A 19,041-nucleotide genomic window follows, 5' to 3' on the forward strand; every position below is an offset into this window, starting at 1 on the left:
TTTTCAAGCTTTTCTTTAACGTCTTGAGGAAATGATTTTTATACTTCAGGGAAAATTAAAAGGGGGTCATTAAAAAACCTGGTGGCATTCCCAATTTATCTACTGATGGCTTTTGAATTCTTCTCACTGTCAGTTAGGAGACTGACATTATCTCAGTTATTAAGATTATTAGAATCTTATTCTAGGATATCAATAAACATAGTGGATAGCTTAGTAATGTATTCAATAATGTCAATGTCCAGATTATCCTATTGCTATATATTATCTACACACACACACACACACACACACACACACATACATATTCCACATATGTCAATAAAAACAGAAGGTGGTTTAATAATGTCTTCAATAATGTTGATTTCTGCATTATTCTAATATGAATTATGCTATATATATTTATTCCATATATATGTAGAATATACATATAAAAAGAAACCTGTAAGAACTTGAAACCAGAAGGATATTAATGTAGACATCTCCATAAGTCAATTCTTTCCTAACTCTCCAAGATATTCCCATGTGGGTGTTTAAATCACAGAAAAATACTTCTGCTGGAATCTCACCTAGGTAAAGAGAAAGCACTGCAGTTAGTTTTGTCTTCTTTCTGTGGCCCAGAAAAAGAAAGTCACACTATGTGAAGTGGGCTATGAGGAGTTACAGACAGGCAACTCTATGTGGGCTGCAAGTGAACGAGTTAACTATTTACAAGCCCACTGATGCCTCCAACACTGGCTAAATCTCATTCTGCCTCATTCCAGAAACACACTCATGATCTGCACAGGATTCTTGAAAGACTACACTAAAGTTTCTTAGCCCAGCCACCCACAATAGGAGTATTCTGTACACAATTCTGTAATACACAGGCAGCGAATCTTCTGGCCTCATGTAACTAAAACAAGCAAAAGTACTCAATAACTCAACATGTTTCATGTTAAACTTCCAACTCCAAGACCAGGCACGGTGACTCACGCCTATAATCCCAGCACTTTGGGAGGCCAAGGCGGGCAGATCACCTGAGGTCAGGAGTTTGAGACCAGCCTGGCCAACATGGAGAAACCCCATCTCTACTAAAAATACAAAAATTACCCAGGCGTGGCGGTGGGAGCCTGTAATCCCAACTGCTCGGGAGACTGAGGCAGGAGAACCTGGGAGGCGGAGGCTGCAGTGAGCTGAGAAAGCTCCACTACACTCCAGCCTGGGCGATAGAGCAAGGCTTCGTCTTAAAAAAAAAAAAAAAAAACAAAAAAAAACTTCCAACTCCAGCCTGTAATTGGCCAGAAATGTCAGTACTTTCTGAACTATCCTACCAAAGTGTCCTAACAGCGGAGGAGCATCCCTTAAATACAAAATTAATTATTCTCCCTTATGGTTATCTTTAAAATTCTTGCAAATGTTCCACCTTAGTGTGTATATGTATATAGACACACAAACATACATACACACACACACACACACACACACACATATACATTTGCTTTAATATTAAAATCATGTTTCTTCTAAAAGTAGGGGGGAAATTGATACTCTAGGAGTATGTTCCACCTTACTGTGTGTGCATATGTGTGTATAGACACACATACACACATACATACACACACACACATATATATATATTTGCTTTAACACCAAAATCATGTTTCTTCTAAAACTAAGGGGGAAATTGATACTCTAGGCATATGTACTAGTTGTACTGTGGCACTTCATCATGTCCCCAGAGGGCTGCACACCTATCAGATTAACTGTCTTTTCCAAAATGCTCCCCTTCCATCCGTGAAACACATCTACAAATCAAGTTCCTAAGAGCTATTTGTCCAAGGTGCTGCCCTGAGGCCCAAGGCAATAGTTAACTGAACCAGAGAAGTACTCAGCTCAGGGCAGCCAAGGAGATTCCCTGTCCAGAGAATGTGAGAAGGAGATGAAGAGTGAGTGTCAGTCTCTCTTTGGCTGAACCTGTAGCCATATGTTCCACGACCATGGTCCAAGAAGTCGGAAAGGTGGTCTTTAGAAAAGCAAGGAATGAAGAAGACACTCAGAGAGAAGCAGACACCAGAGGCAGGATGGGAATGCTGCCTGCTCCTCGCAGAGCCCTGTCTGTGGGGTTACGCTTCCTGGGGCTGGGCTCCATCCATTTGGAAGCTCAGCTCCCTGAGTAGTCACCTCAGCATACACAGAATACTCGTGTGGGAAGCACAAGCTAAGTGACAAAAAAAGGCAGGCACAATAGAGCAGCCTGGGGCCTTATTCACCAAGAGGTAAATCACTTGCTGTGGGCACACCCCAACTCTGAAAGAAAAACCAAATTAACAATCATGCAAGCTCCTATTTGGATATAAGCTAGGTATCCCTTCTTTTCTAGCAAGAAGGAATAAACCTAACATGACCTGCATTAAACGTCATAGTTTTGGAATTGAGAATCTGTAAATTGTAAGTTATGGCCCCAAAACAAAAGAAGAACTGCAGGCCTGCCTATGAACTTCCTTTTTTCCAGGCTGTTACATGCTTTGCTGTTGCCACTGACAGTGTGGTAAGAGGCGGCCCCCTGGGTTTCCTCAGCCAGGCTGCCCCATCGAAGGCAGCTACACAGCGGCCAGGACAAGCCAGCCAGAGCCAGTAGGGCTGGAGCCCTGACAAAGGCAACGACGCTCCTGGAGTCAGATAATGAAAGCCAGAGCAGGAGGGACCCTGCGCTTCATGTAAGACGTTCACCAAATAAAGAAATGTTTAATCACGCATCTGTGCTGTACATTGCAGGAGGCTTTGAAAAGCGTAATGCCTGGGTGCAGTTAAAAATAAGGAATCTTAATCTATCTGGTCTAACGTTAGAAAATTGTTTGGAGGGGATTCTTAAGATACTCTGAATTTATATTTTCTTAACAGGGGCTGTCTTTTGTATATGTGGTTTGTGAGAAAATCTGTGATTGATCTGTAATTTGACCCTCTTTTCAAAGCTTATAGTATCATTGAATTCATACCATTTTCATTTAATGCTCTAGGTGGCAGAACACTAAGACCTAAGAAATTAAAAAGGGAAAGATTTCAGATAATGAACTAGTTTCTAGTGACTGTCCAACAGTGGACTGCCAGGCTCGTTTCTAAATCACTAGGAGTCTAAACTTGACAACAGTTAAGACTAGATCCCTAACTGTCAGGAGCATAAATACAAAAGATTCCTGCTGTTCTATGATGTGTTTCTGACTATGTGTCTTTGAAAGACCTTTCAACTTTAATGTTCCAAAATTTAGATGTTCTCCATATACCAACAGCTTTATAAAAAGTAAATGTAAGCACGGCAGAGCCAAGACAACTTGAACACAGGTTATCTACAACAAAACCAAAGTGCATTTGTCTTTACACCAGGAAATAAATCAAATTGAGACAGATGAACAGGAAAAGAAATATGTCATGAACCTGAAGTTAAGCATCTACTCTTCAGGCTCGAGTTTTTAAAAAATACACTTTAAGATTCTTTCCCAAGAAGGCTTCATGTATATACAAATACATTAATCCCCCTTAGAATAGATTTAAAACAAAGGCCTTGGTATTTCAGAAAATGGCATGCAAAAAGAGGAGGATGTAAGGCCCTGTGTGTAAACAAGTCAAGAAGCTCGTATCCTAAGCTAATTGCTCCTATTAAATTTGAGGCAGCCACATCACCCTAGTCCAGGACTTCCATGTACTCCCAATAAATTGTAAACTGTCCTGTAAGGCGGCTTCAGCCTTCTCATAGATCACAGATCAAAGACCAAATGTATAAAGAGAGAGGAAGAAGAAAAAAACTGTATTCATGCTTTGGGTGCCTCAGGAGGTACAGAAAAGAGAGAAGTCAGTTGATGTCTCCAAACCTCTACAAGCAGCTCATCTTCAAAAAAAAATGGAAGAATAGGTGAAAACACCAATCCAATCCCCAAGAAGAAAGCACTCTCCTTGCACAGGTTTAGTGTTTAAAATTTCAGGTGCCTGAGCTTAAGCAGATTCCAGGACTCTCTTGGAGGTGGCAGCTATCACTGTGTGGGATTTCTTTATAGTCAAGGTGATTAGCTCTCTTTCAGATCATTTTGCAAAGGAAGTCAGTTGGACAAATGTGAGTACCATGTAGACCCACCTGGGAAAGCTAAATACTTACCAGTTCAGTTTGGTATGACAATAGTTTTTAAGAGGTATTCTTTAAAAAACAAATTAAAAGCATACAGAAACAGAGAAGTTTTTTCTTTTACTTGATTAAAAGAATCAACAGACAGTAACAGTCAGCTTTTTAGTGATTATTATAAAACTTCGGGGAAAAAACAATCATGACTTTCTTCAGTTCTTTTTTCTTTTATTTAGTATCTTAAAATAATTCAATATTTTTGCACAAATTTTTTATTGTGTAAAGTATACATAAAATTTACCATTTTATAACTAAAAGAGTATAATTGGATTGTTTGTAACACAAAGGATAAATGCTTGAGGGGATGGATACCCCATTCTGCATGAGGTACTTATTTCACATTGCATGCATGTATCAAAACATTTCATTTACCCCACAAATATATACACCTACTATGTACCCACAAAAAATAAAATTTTTTAATTTACCATTTTAACCATCTTTAAGTGTACAGTTCACTGGGATTAAGTACATTCACATTATTATACAACAATTACCATCATTCATCTCCAGAAATTTTTCCCCATCTCATACTGAAATTCCATGCCAATTAAACAATAACTTCCCATTGCCTCCTCCCTTTATCCCTGGTAACAACTATTCTACTTTCTGTCTCTCTGAATTTGACTACTCTAGGTAACTTACATAAACGAAAATCATACAATAGTTGTTCTTGCATCTGGCTTATTTCACTTAGCATAATATCTTCAAGTTCAGCTATGTTGTAGCATGTGTCAGAATTCCCTTCCTTTTTATTTTTTATTTTTATTTATTTATTTATTCATTTATTTATTTTTGAGATGGAGTCTTGCTCTGTCACCCAGGCTGGAGTACAGTGGTGCGATCTTGGCTCCCTGCAACCACTGCCCCAGGTTCAAGCAGTTCTCCTGCCTCAGCCTCCCAAGTAGCTGTGATTACAGGCATGTGCCACCACACTCGGCTAATCTTTTTTTTTTTTTGTATTTTTAGTAGAGACGGGTTTCACCATGCTGGCCAGGCTGGTCTCGAACTCCTGACCTCAAGTGATCCACCCACCTTGGCCTCCTGAAGTGCTGGGATTACTTTGGGAATTCTTTATTAGGCCAGAATTTCCTTCCTTTTTAGGGCTGAATAATATCCATATATATATATATATATATATATATATATATATATATATATATATATATACACACACACACACATATATATATATCACATTTTGTTTATCAATTCATACGTCATTGGATGTTTGAGTTGTTTCCATCTTTTGGTTATTGTGGATAATGCTGCTATGAACATGAATGTACTAATATCTGTTCACCTCTCTGCTTTCAATTCTTTTGGATATATACCCAGACGTAGGATTGCTAGATCAAATGGTATTTCTATATATAACTTTTTGAGAAACCACCACACAGTTTTTCATGGCAGCTGCACCATTTTACATTCCCAACAGCAAAGCACAAGGTCTTCAATTTCCCCACATCCTCACCAACATTTGCTGTTTCTGGTTTTCAGATAGTCACTCTGATGAGTATGAAGTGGTATCTAATTTGTGGTTTTGACTGGCATTTCCCTAATGATCAGTGATTGCTCCATTTTCTTCTAAATGGTGTTTCAAAATGTGTCTTCTTGTTTTGTTTCAGTATCTCTTTCTGTAGGATAGAAATGTAATGCTTGCTCTGAGTAGATATTCATGAAGTGCTCTGGGAGTTCTGAAGAACTTCCAACACACTAAAACTAAGAAACCAGGGATTCCATTATTCAGGTCTCAACCACCGACCAAACCTTGCAGCCTAGACAGAAAGACATTGCCAAGTTTCCTTCTAGGCTCTTAAAGACTAGGTAAAGCAGCCTTAAGCACAGTCCTCCTACAAAGGCAATAATATAAGTTTTTATTGTCTAGGAAGATTAATGAACTGGGTGAGTAAACATGAAAAGCAGGATGGTCCCAGGACTCTAGACCCAGGGATGCAAGTTTGGGTCATTGAGTCCAGCACTGCAGCTCCTACCAGAGGCCTCCCCCGAGTAGCTGCTGCTCACTTATATACATCTGTGTCCCCCCTCCCAGAGCTAAACACTAAGAACACAACATAGCAACAGATTCAACCTTAAGAATAACTTTGTAAACCTAAGAAACAAAAACAAAGGTACTTGGAAGATATGGGAGTTAAAAATCCAGTTTTGAGACAGGTCCTTGTTAAATTCCCTGGATCTAGGTTCCTCTTGTCTAGCCCACTATGATTTCCCAGACTTCTGCAGATAATCTCTTTCCCTTCTGCATCTAAGCTGATCCAACCCTCCTTAGGCTGCCTGAGAAAACTTCACTTTCAAATCTTTTCTCCTTTTTGTTAAACTGTCGTCCTCCAACTCACAGTCACTAATTCAACAGCCAACAAGCATATGCCGCAGACTCCAACGTGCCAGGTGCTGAGCTTGGCACTAGAGACACCATGATGAATAAGACCAGGCCCCAGCAGGAAGGACTTGCCGTAGAGGGAGCCTGCCTTCTCTAGGTTCTTACTTTATCTAAAATGCTAATGTATCTCCTGGGGCATATAACCACCTTTTGGTCATCTATAGAGTCACTTGCTATAACTCATTGAAAAGAATGTGGTTCAGGAGTTCCACATTTGTATGGGATCCCCATGAGTGTGCCTGTTAATTTGAGGGGGAAAAGAAAAAGAAAGAAAAGAATGTGGTCCAATAAAGAACACAGGCTATACTATCTTATATGACCTTGAGCAAAATCACTCATCAGTGGCCTTGCCTGAAAAATGGTAAGACTACTTTTCCTAGAAACAGAGACCTGAACCAAACAATTTTTTTAATTTTATTATTATTATACTTTAAGTTTTAGGGTACATGTGCACAATGTGCAGGTTTGTTACATACGTATACATGTGCCATGTTGGTGTGCTGCACCCATTAACTCGCCATTTAGCATTAGGTATATTTCCTAATGCTATCCCTCCCGCCTCTCCCCACTCCACAACAGTCCCCGGTGTGTGATGTTCCCCTTCCTGTGTCCATGTGTTCTCATTGTTCAATTCCCACCTATGAGTGAGAACATGTGGTGTTTGGTTTTTTGTCCTTGTGATATTTTGCTGAGAATGATGGTTTCCAGTTTCATCCATGTCCCTACAAAGGACACGAACTCATCATTTGTTATGGCTGCATAGTATTCTATGGTGTATATGTGCCACATTTTCTTAATCCAGTCTATCGTTGTTGGACATTTAGGTTGGTTCCAAGTCTTTGCTATTGCGAGTAGTGCCGCAATAAACATATGTGTGCATGTGTCTTTATAGCAGCATGATTTATAATCCTTTGAGTATATACCCAGTAATGGGATGGCTGGGTCAAATGGTATTTCTAGTTCTAGATCCCTGAGGAATCGCCACACTGACTTCCACAATGGTTGAACTAGTTTACAGTCCCACCAACAGTGTCAAAGTATTCCTATTTCTCCACGTCCTCTCCAGCACCTGTTGTTTCCTGACTTTTTAATGATCACCATTCTAACTGGTGTGAGATGGTATCTCATTGTGGTTTTGATTTGCATTTCTCTGATGGCCAGTGCTGATAAACATTTTTTCATGTGTTTTTTGGCTGCATAAATGTCTCCTTTTGAGAAGTGTCTGTTCATATCCTTTGCCCACTTTTTGATGGGGTTGTTTGTTTTTTTCTTGTAAATTTGTTGGAGTTCATTGTAGGTTCTGGGTATTAGCCCTTTGTCAGATGAGTAGGTTGCAAAAATTTTCTCCCATTCTGTAGGTTGCCTGTTCACTCTGATGGTAGTTTCTTTTGCTGTGCAGAAGCTCTTTAGTTTAGTTAGATCCCATTTGTCAATTTTGGCTTTTGTTGTCATTGCTTTTGGTGTTTTAGACATGAAGTCCTTGCCCATGCCTATGTCCTGAATGGTATTGCCTAGGTTTTCTTCTAGGGTTTTTATGGTTTTAGGTCTAACATTTAAGTCTTCAATCCATCTTGAATTAATTTTTGTATAAGGTGTAAGGAAGGGATCCAGTTTCAGCTTTCTACATATGGCTAGCCAGTTTTCCCAGCACCATTTATTAAATAGGGAATCCTTTCCCCATTGCTTGTTTTTGTCAGGTTTGTCAAAGATCAGATAGCTGTAGATATGTGGCATTATTTCTGAGGGCTCTGTTCTGTTCCATTGGTCTATATCTCTGTTTTGGTACCAGTACCATGCTGTAACCAAACAATTTTTTAAAGAGAAGTTCATCAAATGCTTTTTTGCCAACCAAAAAAAAAAAAAAGAAGAAAAAAAGATAGACAATCTTTTCTTAAAAAAAAATGTTTCTTTTCTAATTGTTTTCTTTTCTAAAAACATAAGTCTGTATGCCAAAGATAAAGCTTTGATGACTGTACACACCCTGTCTTCTTCCATAGTAGCTGTTATTACTGCTGAGCCTTCTGAAAAGTGTTTAAGGAGTGATAACAAGGGACCCTAGAGAATCTGAGACTTTTCGTTGCTAAACAAAAAATCAGAACCACGCTTGAGACGTTATACTACTAAGACAACAAGAACATTTGTCTCATATCAAACAAAAGACAGAGTCTGCTAACTGCAGTGATGGCCAGAAGAGACAGCCTGCAAGTCTAGTTCATCCTTATGAAGAAAACAGGATCTGAAAAAAACTCACACCTCGAAATCATCTCTTCTGTGTGATGGGATAAGAGAAAAACCGAGGGCAAAATGCAAATTCACATGCAACTAGAAATCACAATTAAAAATCTATAATGTATGATATGTGCTAAGCTTTACAATAAGAGTCTATGAGAAACAGCTTACTTCCTACCAGCCAGGACAAAATATTCGCACACTGTTATACAAACAAATCTTCCTAGCCATACGGTAGTTCCCTCTGATACAGCACTCTGGGCAGAGAGCAATAAACAAAATCCAGACAGGAAGTAGCCAGAAAAAATAAATGGCAGAGCTTTCTGGCAGTATCCTCCTGTAGAGAAACAAGAGACAGCTTTTTATTTTAATAAAATTATCTTAGAACCCAGGCCCTAAAATTACTTATTAATATGATTCCCCACAGAGGTGGGGAAGTTATAAATGAGGTTGTAGTGTTTTGGCTCCATTCCTAGAGTCAACATCATGAAGTGAACTCTATTTACTGACCACTGACAACTCCAGAATCAAATTCCCATCCAGAATGAACAATTTTGACCTACCCCCTAGCGGGTGCCCTTTCTGAAGTCTTTTCTCATTTTAAGGCATATGGATTTGTGCTAACGGAAATTCCACGTAAAAATTTCAACCTACCAAAATGAGTGCATTCTTTCCACAGAAGAATGTTTGAAGAAACTACAGTTGCTTTTAAGTTAAGATTGACAGGCCAGGCATGGTGGCTCATGCCTGTAATCCCAGCACTTTGGGAGACCGAGGCGGGTGGATCACTTGAGGCCAGGAGTTCAAGACCAATCTGCCCAATATGGTGAAACCCTGTCTCTAATAAAAATACAAAAAATTAGCTGGGCATGGTGGAGCACACCTGTAATTCCAGTTACTTGGGAGGCTGAGACAGGAGAATCGCTTTAACCCAGGAGGCAGAGGTTGCAGTAAGCCAAGATCACGCCACTGCACTCCAGCCTGGGAAACACAGTGAGACTCTTTTTCAAAAACAACAACAACAACAACAACAAAAAACTTTAACAATACATTCAAAATTTACTTTCCTAACATGGATATCTAAACAATACATTAAGCAAGATATAATATTGCATGATATGCTCTGGTGCTGTCTGTGAATAATAATGCCTCTTAAAAGAATAATAATGCCTCTTTAAAGGTGTTGTGTCTTCCCCGCACTAGGCCCAGCTCTCCTGCCACAGCCCCTCACCCCCTGAAAATGTACACCTGCTCCAAGTTCGTCTCCACTCCCTCCTTGGTCAAGAGCGCCTCACAGCTGCTAAACCATCTGCTACCTGCAGTGGTGCTGAAACGACCAGAGACACTGACAGGTGAGAACCTCAGCAGCTTGGCAGTCTCATGTCCCCTTACCTCGCTTGTCCCTGGCCACAGCTTCGAAAGCAGCGCCATTTCAAGGGACATCGACACAACAGCCAAGTTCATTGGGGCTGGGGCCGCCATAGTTGGGGTGGCGGGCTCTGGGGCTGGGATTGCAACTGTGTTTGGGAGCCTCATCATTGGTTATGCCAAGAACCCTTCTCTGAAACAACAGCTCTTCTCCTACGCCATTCTAGGCTTTACCCTCTAGGAAGCCATGGGGCTCTTTTGCCTGATGGTGGTCTTTCTCATCCTCTTCCCCATGTGAAGCAGCTGTCTCCACCTCCCATAGTTCTTTCTCCCATGTCTCATCAGCCCTGTATGTTTCTTTTCCTGTACCTCCTCAGGTGGCCTGGGGAACATGGTTGGCTCAGGGTTTGACAGAAGAAAGACAAATACTGTATTAATAAGAAAAAGCAAAAAAAAGGTGTTATGTCAAGTTTGAATTTGCCTGAAAGCCACAGCAGTACGGGAATGCTGAAGGGCAAATGTTACTATTCTGGTGTAGCAGAGGCTCCTAGCTGTCTCCCCAGTATCCATCTTCTCTTTCCTCTATAGTAACAGAAGCCTTAGCTAGGCACATGGCGGCCTCCCTAAAGATTACATTTCCCAGCCTGCCTTGTAGAAAATTAATAATGTGATTGATTCTGGCTAATGGAATAAGATGTTTTCAACTTCCAGGTCATGTTCTTAAAAGGAAAGGAGGCTAGAAGCCCGGTACAGTGGTATGCATCTGTAGTCCCAGCTACGCCTGAGGCTGAGGCAGGAGGATCACTTGAGCCTAGGAGCTTGAGACCAGCCTGGGCAACATAGTGAGATCATGTTTCTTATTTTAAAAAGAAAAAAAAAAAGGAAAAGGAAAAGAAAGGAGGCTGCCCTCCTCTTTCCTACTTCCTTTTCCCATAGTGATAGAAGATGGAGCAACTATCTTAGCTGAAAGATAGAAGCTATGTGGTAGAGATGGCATAGTAATAAAAGAAAACTTTATCCCCAACATCATGGAGTCATCTTCTCAGTCTTGGTTTGTTTATGCTCAGACCATCATAGATGAGAGTAAAATAAACTTCTGTGTTCTAATTTTGACCAAATAAGTATCCCAACTAATACCTCTCTTGAAGCACTTTGAATTCAACCGCTATCTTTTGTTTTGATAGCCATTCCTTACGCAGAAAGCACCCTGGATTTCTCGAAGGGAATTTCCCAGCATGTTTTCAGCATGCACTGTCAGAGTTTGATGATAGCATCAACCTTTTTGAGTTTTTAGTATCATTTTTCACAATCCTTGAAGTCAGAGCTGCAATAAATAGTTCATAACATGGGGTGGATTTCCTCCCTTTCCCTCAGGACATCCTCACAGAAGGAGAAAGTCTTCGGCTCTAGCACCCATCCAGTAAAGGGTTAGTCTTGTCTTCCCCATCTCTGTCTCTAGTCAGAGATGGCAGGATGCTCCTGGGCACTAGAATCCTTCACATCATTTATAATATGGGAACCTTTCCTTAACCTTTTCCAGACCCCTGAGGGTGATTAGCAAAGAACATTTCCCAAGTTCAAGAAATCAAAACCCATGACTCTATATCCCAGACAAAATGGACAAAATACTTAGGTCAAAGTTACCAGGTCAGCTTTCATAGGCTCCTTAAAAATTATATGGTTTTCTTTTAAAAGACACTAAAAGTTCTCAATTTTTAAATGGTCATTGCCATTTAGAAGATAAAAACGACAGTTGGCTCAATAACAAGGACAGTAAAAGAGTCAGCAGCATCTTGGGCACACTGAGAAAACCCAGTAAACCTCCCACAGAATTCAGTCCTCATAGAAATATTCTGTCCAACATCAACCCCAAATCCTACTCTAGCCAAAAATTCAAATAAGTGCAAAGACATCATGAGCCCATTCCACATGCCAGGTAGCTTTTTCTTATTTTAGACAGAGAAATCCTAATGTACTCCTTACGTAAAAGGTTTTTTTTTTGTTGTTTTTTGTTTTTTGGTGGGGAGGGGGTGGGGAGACAGAGTCTTGCTCTGTTATCCAGGCTGAAGTGCAGTGGCATGATGTCAGCTCACTGCAACCTCTGCCTCCTGGATTCAAGTGATTCTCCTGCCTCAGCCTCCCAAATAGCTGGGACTATAAGGGTGCGTCACAGCACCAGCTAATTTTTTGAATTTTTAGTAGAGACAGGGTTTCACCATGTTGGCCAGGCTGGTCTCGAACTCCTGACCTCAAGTGATCTGCCTGTCTCAGCCTCCCAAAGTGCTGGGATTACAGGTGTGAGCCACCACACCCAGCCAGTAACAGCTTTTTAAAAATGAAGTCATGGGCTACCTCTTTTTTTTTTCTTTACTGTGTCTGCCTTGTCTAATAAAAATGACAGAGCATTTTGTTTCATGATTCTCTATTTCCTAAGTGTAGGGTTTCTCATATGCAGAGAGTATTATAATTGAGACCATTTATGTACAAAGCATATTAAATGTTACCATGAAAATACTGCAAACCAATGGGTATCACTTTCCTTTAACACTTGAAAAAGCACATAATTCCATGATATAAAAAAGAGACAAAAAGGAATGTTTTTAATAATATTTCAACCCTTTGGCTTTATTAGCAGTATAACATAAGAGTTCTAATCCGAAAAACCTATGTTTTCACAAATTGAAATCGAGTAGTAAAAGCATTTTGTCACGTCCTCCAAGGGCTAAAATGTAAAGCATATGACATAGCCCTATATAAAAATGACCTTCAGTAAAAATAATAAATCAAATGCTCACTCTCCAAGCAGAACATCACAAACTGAATACCAGGTAAAAGGAAAGCTGTACATGAAGGCGTTGTGCTTTCATGGGAAAATGATTGCTCATGCGAGTAGAACCTATTGGAGAAGTGGTAGCTGCCTGGCCAGGCTGGAACTCATAGTCTTTCAGGGGTTCAACTGGAGGTGAAGACTATCTAAAGAATTCGCCACCAAGAACCATCATTTTCAGTCCTTTCTGATTAAGGACCAAAATAAAAGCTCAGTAGCTACTTCAGTTTGATAATTTTTAGAAAGCCTCAAATAACAGCTAAGAACTTTCTATAAGGACGCCAGAGGAAAGGGGGGAAAATGGAAAATTACAGTTGAAATTACATCCTTAAGAGAGCCAGTTAAGCCACTAATATACAAACAGATCTCAAGTCTGCTGTCTGACCCAGAAAACCACAGATGAGGAATTCATTTTAGGACTAATTACACAAACATTAAATCACTCAATTTTTCACCTTTTATATTTAAAATTTTGGCATTTTCCTCCCTTTTTCTTTACACGAACTGAATGACAGTCCCTAACCAAGAGACTTGACCTTGGAAATGAGAAATCATCTAGTATGGGCATGCAAGAGTGTCACTAAACTCGGTATAACCTCAGGCAAGTCATTGCACCTTTCTATTCTGCCATTTCCCCACCAGCAAAAAACAAATCGCACTTCCTACTATCTGTTGTGATGAAAAATGAAATACTCTAAGTAAGTCAAGCACCTCAGAGGCTTTCAATGTCTTTTATGACACTCATAGAGTCAGTTTTGACCATCTGAGAAATAATCTCTTCCATTTAATCTTCTATTCACAATATAGAAAAATGTCCTATACGGTCTATTAAAAATAATAAAGGCAAAAAGTTTGACCCTCTCAGGTCATGGAGAATTACTTTCTCTGAAAAGCCCAGTCTTCTAGATTAATATCCAAGAGGACAGGGATTTTGTCTGTTTTGCTCTGTAACATATTCTCAGCACCTAGAACAATGCCATATCAAGGCATTTATTAAATATTAGATGAATGAATGAAGGTTTAGCCTGAATAAACATGGAAGTCTTTTTATTTTAGCTATTTTAGGTAGACATCTTAAAATGTATAGTAACATTCTTCCCTATCATCTTGAGAAAATTATAAGGACATTTTGCAGATGACTAAGGGTCGCCATCATGCACATTCTGTATTTCAAGGATGCTCTCAGTGTCTTTTAAAATGCTAAAATCACTCCAGAATCTTTAATGTAATTTTTCAGCTCCTTTATGCATTTATCATTTTTCCCATCCTCCCCCATCTTTCTAATAGGTTGTCATTTCTCCCTATTGTGAATAATTGGCTGTTGCTAATTTATTGTGCACTTAAAAGCCAATTAGCCATGTGTCTAAAGTAAGAGTACATGCCTCTGAGGGCCTAAGGCCTTCTCCTAAGAGTAAAAAATATGATCCTTAGACTTTGACACATCTATGTTTGGCTCCATTTTTTAATGTATCTTGATTCTCCACCATGTTCTAGATAGGTAAAAGGCCAGATAGCCAAGTTCCAAATAAGTGTACCCAATCAATTCATGCTGAAATGACATGCTGTGGTATTAAAAGGCACTTGCTCCATGAGACAGGGTATCTGAAAACAGTGGCTCCAGATAATGCTGGTTATCTAAGTAAGCAGCTGGTTCAGTGCTAGAGTAGGGGTGTCCAAGACAAAGCACCAGGAGTGGAAGGAAGACTGTCTCTCCTTGCTGAGTGTCCAAGGGAAGAAGCCATTCCAGAGGAGATGGGGTTGGGTAAGACACCAAGGCAGGAACTGAGAAAGACACCAGAATCAGGGGCAAGATAGAAATCACAACTTGGGAACAAAGCCAAAGCCCAGTCTCCCAACAAGGGACACAAAGGCAAGGCCAGACCTCACTTGACACAGAGTTTCAGAGTCAGGCTGGAGCTCCTTAAATCCTTGGATCCAGAATGGGATCTCCAGGAAGGAGCCAAATGTCTTAGACTGTGGCAAGGCTGGGGAACTCAGCACAGGTTTTACGATAGGAAAAGAAGGTCACAGCATGGCCAACTACCTCCTTCACCAGGGTCCAAGGGCATCACAATGGGAAGGATAAGGTGAGGGATACCCCAGAAGCTGTGGAGCTGATCTATGAAGCCCTTCTATGCCCAGCTTCAGCACACGTGCCGTGAAAATCTATCAGTCTTTTTAACAGCAAAGGTAGAAAGAGTGGTTCAGGAAGATAAATCTGGAGAAAGAAGCATCTGAGATGCACTGGGGCAGGGGAAATAGGAGGCAAAGAGATGACAAGTTATCTGAGAACAATGTGATGAAGGCTCTGACAATTTCCAACTTTGGGTAAGAAAAGAGAGAAACTATCATTTTTTGTGACTTTCTGTGAACCAAACACAATGGTGGCATTTTTCACATTCGTTATCTCATTTATTCCTCACTTTAAGTCTGCAAGAGAAGTATACTGTTCCCATTTTATAGGTGAGGAAATTAAAATCCAGAGAGGAAAGGAATTGTAGTCACATGGCATGGATGACGGAGATGGGATTCACTCTGGAATGATCTGATTCCAAAAGCTGATTCCACTTGCACCAGCTAATACCCAAGTGACTTTTTTAAAGTGGAAGAATGGGGTGAATGGGATAAGGAGGGGGTCTGTATGTCTGCATGCATCTGCTTTTCATGAGCTTAAGGAATCAGCCTGGACTGAGCCCTTCCTCATACACCCTGCCTTCACTCCACAGAACTGGGAATCCATCAGACTGGAGGCTTTCATCCCTAAGATGCCTCCCTAACACTAGGAAAATCATGTTTTAAAACGTTTTTTTAAATTGTAATGATCTAAAGCTACCTATCTAATCTGTGTGTTGATTGCTCAGGGTTCTTAAATCAGGATGTATCTCATGGAACCTTAGATTACAGCTGGTTTGGGGAAAAAATATGACTCAGATAAAATAAGAAATGCATACTCAAAAAAAGTCCAACATTTCCATGAAAAGCCATTAAGCTTTGGGGTGCTGGTAATGTGTTTTTGGTTTTTTTTGTTTTGTTTTGTTTTGTTTGTTTTTGATCTGGGTGCTACTCATAGAGCGTATTCATGAAGATATATACTTATTAAATGTGCTCTCTTCCACATGTATAGTATGCTTCAAAAAAGTTTTTAAACTGCCAGAGCAGAGTAACATTTTATCCCTGCCTTGTTCCAGTGTAAACTGGCCTTTTATAAATAAGCAATAAAGCAGGGAAAGTTTGAATATGGAGATAGGAGCAGCAAGGCTCCTCTCTCCTAATGGAGATCCACTAAGAGAAGCACTCTACTCATAACCAGAAGGCTGTTGCCTTGGAAACGGGAGCTGTAACTACTGCAATCACACCTCGGGAGCAAAGATGGCCAAGATCTATTTCAATTCTTAGATGCCTCGAGGAACCGCAGATGACTGTAACTATGGAAGATAGCCAATCTGTAGTAATGAAGAAGCGCATGCTGGAGTTAGAAAGGCTGCAATTGAGAAAGGAAAAGAGGGGGCAGGGGAAGAAGGAGAAGATAGAATTGAAGTATAACAAGTAAAGCCTAATCCAAGAACTGCAGAGCTGAGGGGCTCTTGATGGCATTTCTTTAAGCCATGCCACCCTCTAGTTTACTGCCCACCTACTACCTGCCAAACCATGCTAGATACTGGGAGGACAAAGCCAGGAAAATACACACTCAAAGCGGCCCATGGGAGGTATAAGTACCCTGGGACCAATTAACCTTGGTGTGCAAAATGGGTACAGGAGGCTTTGGAGAGACAGTGGCATTTTTAAGCTGGAACTCAAAGAACATGTAGGAATTTCCCAGGCAGAGAAGGCTGAGAAGAGACATCTCAGACAAAGGGAGGTGCAAAGGGCAGAGGCATGAAACAGCACGTTCTGTTTTTCAGCAGGGTGGCTACCTGCAATTCTGGATAGGACACTTCCATGTCTGGTAGATTGTCCCACACACTGCAGGACATTTGCTGTCTCAGACCCCACCCACTCATTGCTGGCAGCAACTCCCAGTCATGACAACAACTAAAGTAATGCCCCTCCCACATTTCCAAATGTCCTCAAGGATGGGGGGATGCTACTGCTCCCAGTTAAGAAGCCTGAGAACCTGGGGGAACAGATGTGTGGCTGGAGCAGCGGTTGGGGGACAGGGGTGGGAGGTGAGGATGAGAATGCAGGTAAAGGTCAGAGTTAAGGCCTTGCACGTGCCGCTCGGGAGTCAGACTCTGTGCCAGATGTGGAGGAGAGAGAACAGACTCTAAAGCAATTATGGAGGAGGTCAAACTTACAAGACTTGGCAACTCATGAGATCTGAGGAGGTGGGGAAGAAGAAAGAATGAAAGAATAAAGAATAATCCCCACAGTTTTCAGCTTGAACAACTGAGTAAACATTCGTGGCACCAAGCAAAGTGACAAATATAGGAGTAAGAGCAGCTTTGGAGGGGGATGGAAAGGTGAGGTGGAAAATGAGTCCGAAGCCCTTCAGGGACATCCAGGTGGAATTTCTAAGAAGTAATAAACAGCAGACTAAACGCAGAGGAGAGATATCTGGGTCAAAGGTAAAAGAAACCTTAGCATTTAATTGTAGGCAGTGTCTGAGCCATTTCCCAAGGGCCTCCAGACTCACTAAGCAAGTCAGGGAAAGGGGGAGCTGGAGACAAGGAAGCTGTGGCATTGGAGCTGGGCATAACCAAACAGGAGCCAATATGGCAGAAAGTGGGTACCGGCAGGCAGGAATGGAGGGAGCGGAGCCAGCTGGCAAGGTGCAGATGAGCAGACCAAGGAAGAGTGGCTGAAAGCTCATGGCACCCCACACTGGTGTCCACAACCATCCTTTCTGTGGATCTTGGCACACATCACTACAGTGGCTTTAGAAAATAATATTCCAACTCAACCCAGGTCATACACGTATATACACACACCAGGGCAAGCAGACTGTGCAGCTGCCCAGGGCCCCATGCTGAGAAGAGCCCCATTCTTGGTTAAATGCTCTGCTACTGCCATCTTGAAATAAAAATTTTTTAACAAGGAGTCTTGCATTTTCATGTTGCACTAAATCCCACAAATTATGAGGCTGGTCTAGACACACAAAAACACAACCTTAAGAAAAGTTTCATGAAACCATATCTATCTGCTACGGTCTGAATGTTTGTGTGCGCCCTCAAAATCCATATGTTAAAACCTAATTCCCAATAGTATTAAGAGGTGGGGCCTTTAGGATGGGATTAGTGCCCTTATAAAACAGGCCTGAGGGAGCTTGTTCCTTCCACCATGTGAGGACTGTGCAAGAAGGCACCATCTATGATGCAGAGAGCGGGCCCTCAGCATCATAGATGAATCTGCTGGTGCCATGATCTTGAACTTTCCAACTTACAGAACTGTGAGCAATAAATTTCTGTTGTTTATAAGTTACCCAGTCTAAGCTATTTTGCTATAGAATCCTTAACAGACTGACATTATCTTACTAAATGTGATATAAAATTATATTCTCTGTTCTATTTTTTAATGTAGCCATAGCTCATTAAATTCACAATCCACTAATGCATCACAAATCAGGTTTTTTTGTTGTTTGTTGGTTGCTTTGTTTTTGAGATAGGGTCTCGCTCTGTTGCCCAGGCTGGAGTGCAGCCTCAACCTCCTGGGCTCAAGTGATCCTTCTACCTCAACCTCCCTAGTAGCTGGGACTACAGGTGCATACCACCATTTTTTAAATTTTTTGTAGAGATGGAGTTTCACCATGTTGCCCAGGCTGGTCATGAACTCCTGGGCTCAAGCGATCTGCCTGCCTTGGCCTCCCAAAGTGCTGGGATTACAGGCATGAGCCACCACACCCAGCCCAAGGTTTTAAAACTCTCTTAGAGGGCTGCTATCGCCTGAATGTTTGTCCCCAACAAAATTCATATGTTGAAATTATAATCACCAAAGTGATAGTATTAGAAGCTGGAGTCTTTGGGAGGGAATTAGAGATTATGACCCTTATAAAAGAAACTGCAGAGAGCTAGCTAGCTCCTTCCATCATGTGAGATCGAGATCACAACAAGAAGTCTGCAGCCTGCAACT

The 19,041-nt window shown here is 40.9% G+C and overlaps 2 protein-coding genes across 9 annotated transcripts in view; one reads left to right on the plus strand and one right to left on the minus strand.

Annotated features, from left to right (window-relative positions):
- ANKRD44 (ankyrin repeat domain 44) overlaps nucleotides 1-19,041 on the minus strand; it is a 380,176-nt gene that overhangs the window by 260,471 nt on the left and 100,664 nt on the right. The gene's annotated exons all lie outside the window — the stretch shown is intronic.
- Nucleotides 7,816-10,389, plus strand: LOC129032074 (ATP synthase F(0) complex subunit C2, mitochondrial-like). Its single transcript, XM_054479059.2, has one exon. The coding sequence runs from the start codon at nucleotides 10,021-10,023 to the stop codon at nucleotides 10,387-10,389; it is 369 nt and encodes a 122-aa protein (XP_054335034.1). The 5' UTR covers nucleotides 7,816-10,020.

Source organism: Pongo pygmaeus, chromosome 11, assembly GCF_028885625.2.
Source record: "Pongo pygmaeus isolate AG05252 chromosome 11, NHGRI_mPonPyg2-v2.0_pri, whole genome shotgun sequence".
Lineage (NCBI taxonomy): Eukaryota > Metazoa > Chordata > Mammalia > Primates > Hominidae > Pongo > Pongo pygmaeus.

What these genes read in the sequence shown, in the direction of transcription:
- LOC129032074 (XM_054479059.2), top strand. Translation starts at nt 10,021, where the DNA reads ATGTACACCTGCTCCAAGTTCGTCTCCACTCCCTCCTTGGTCAAGAGC.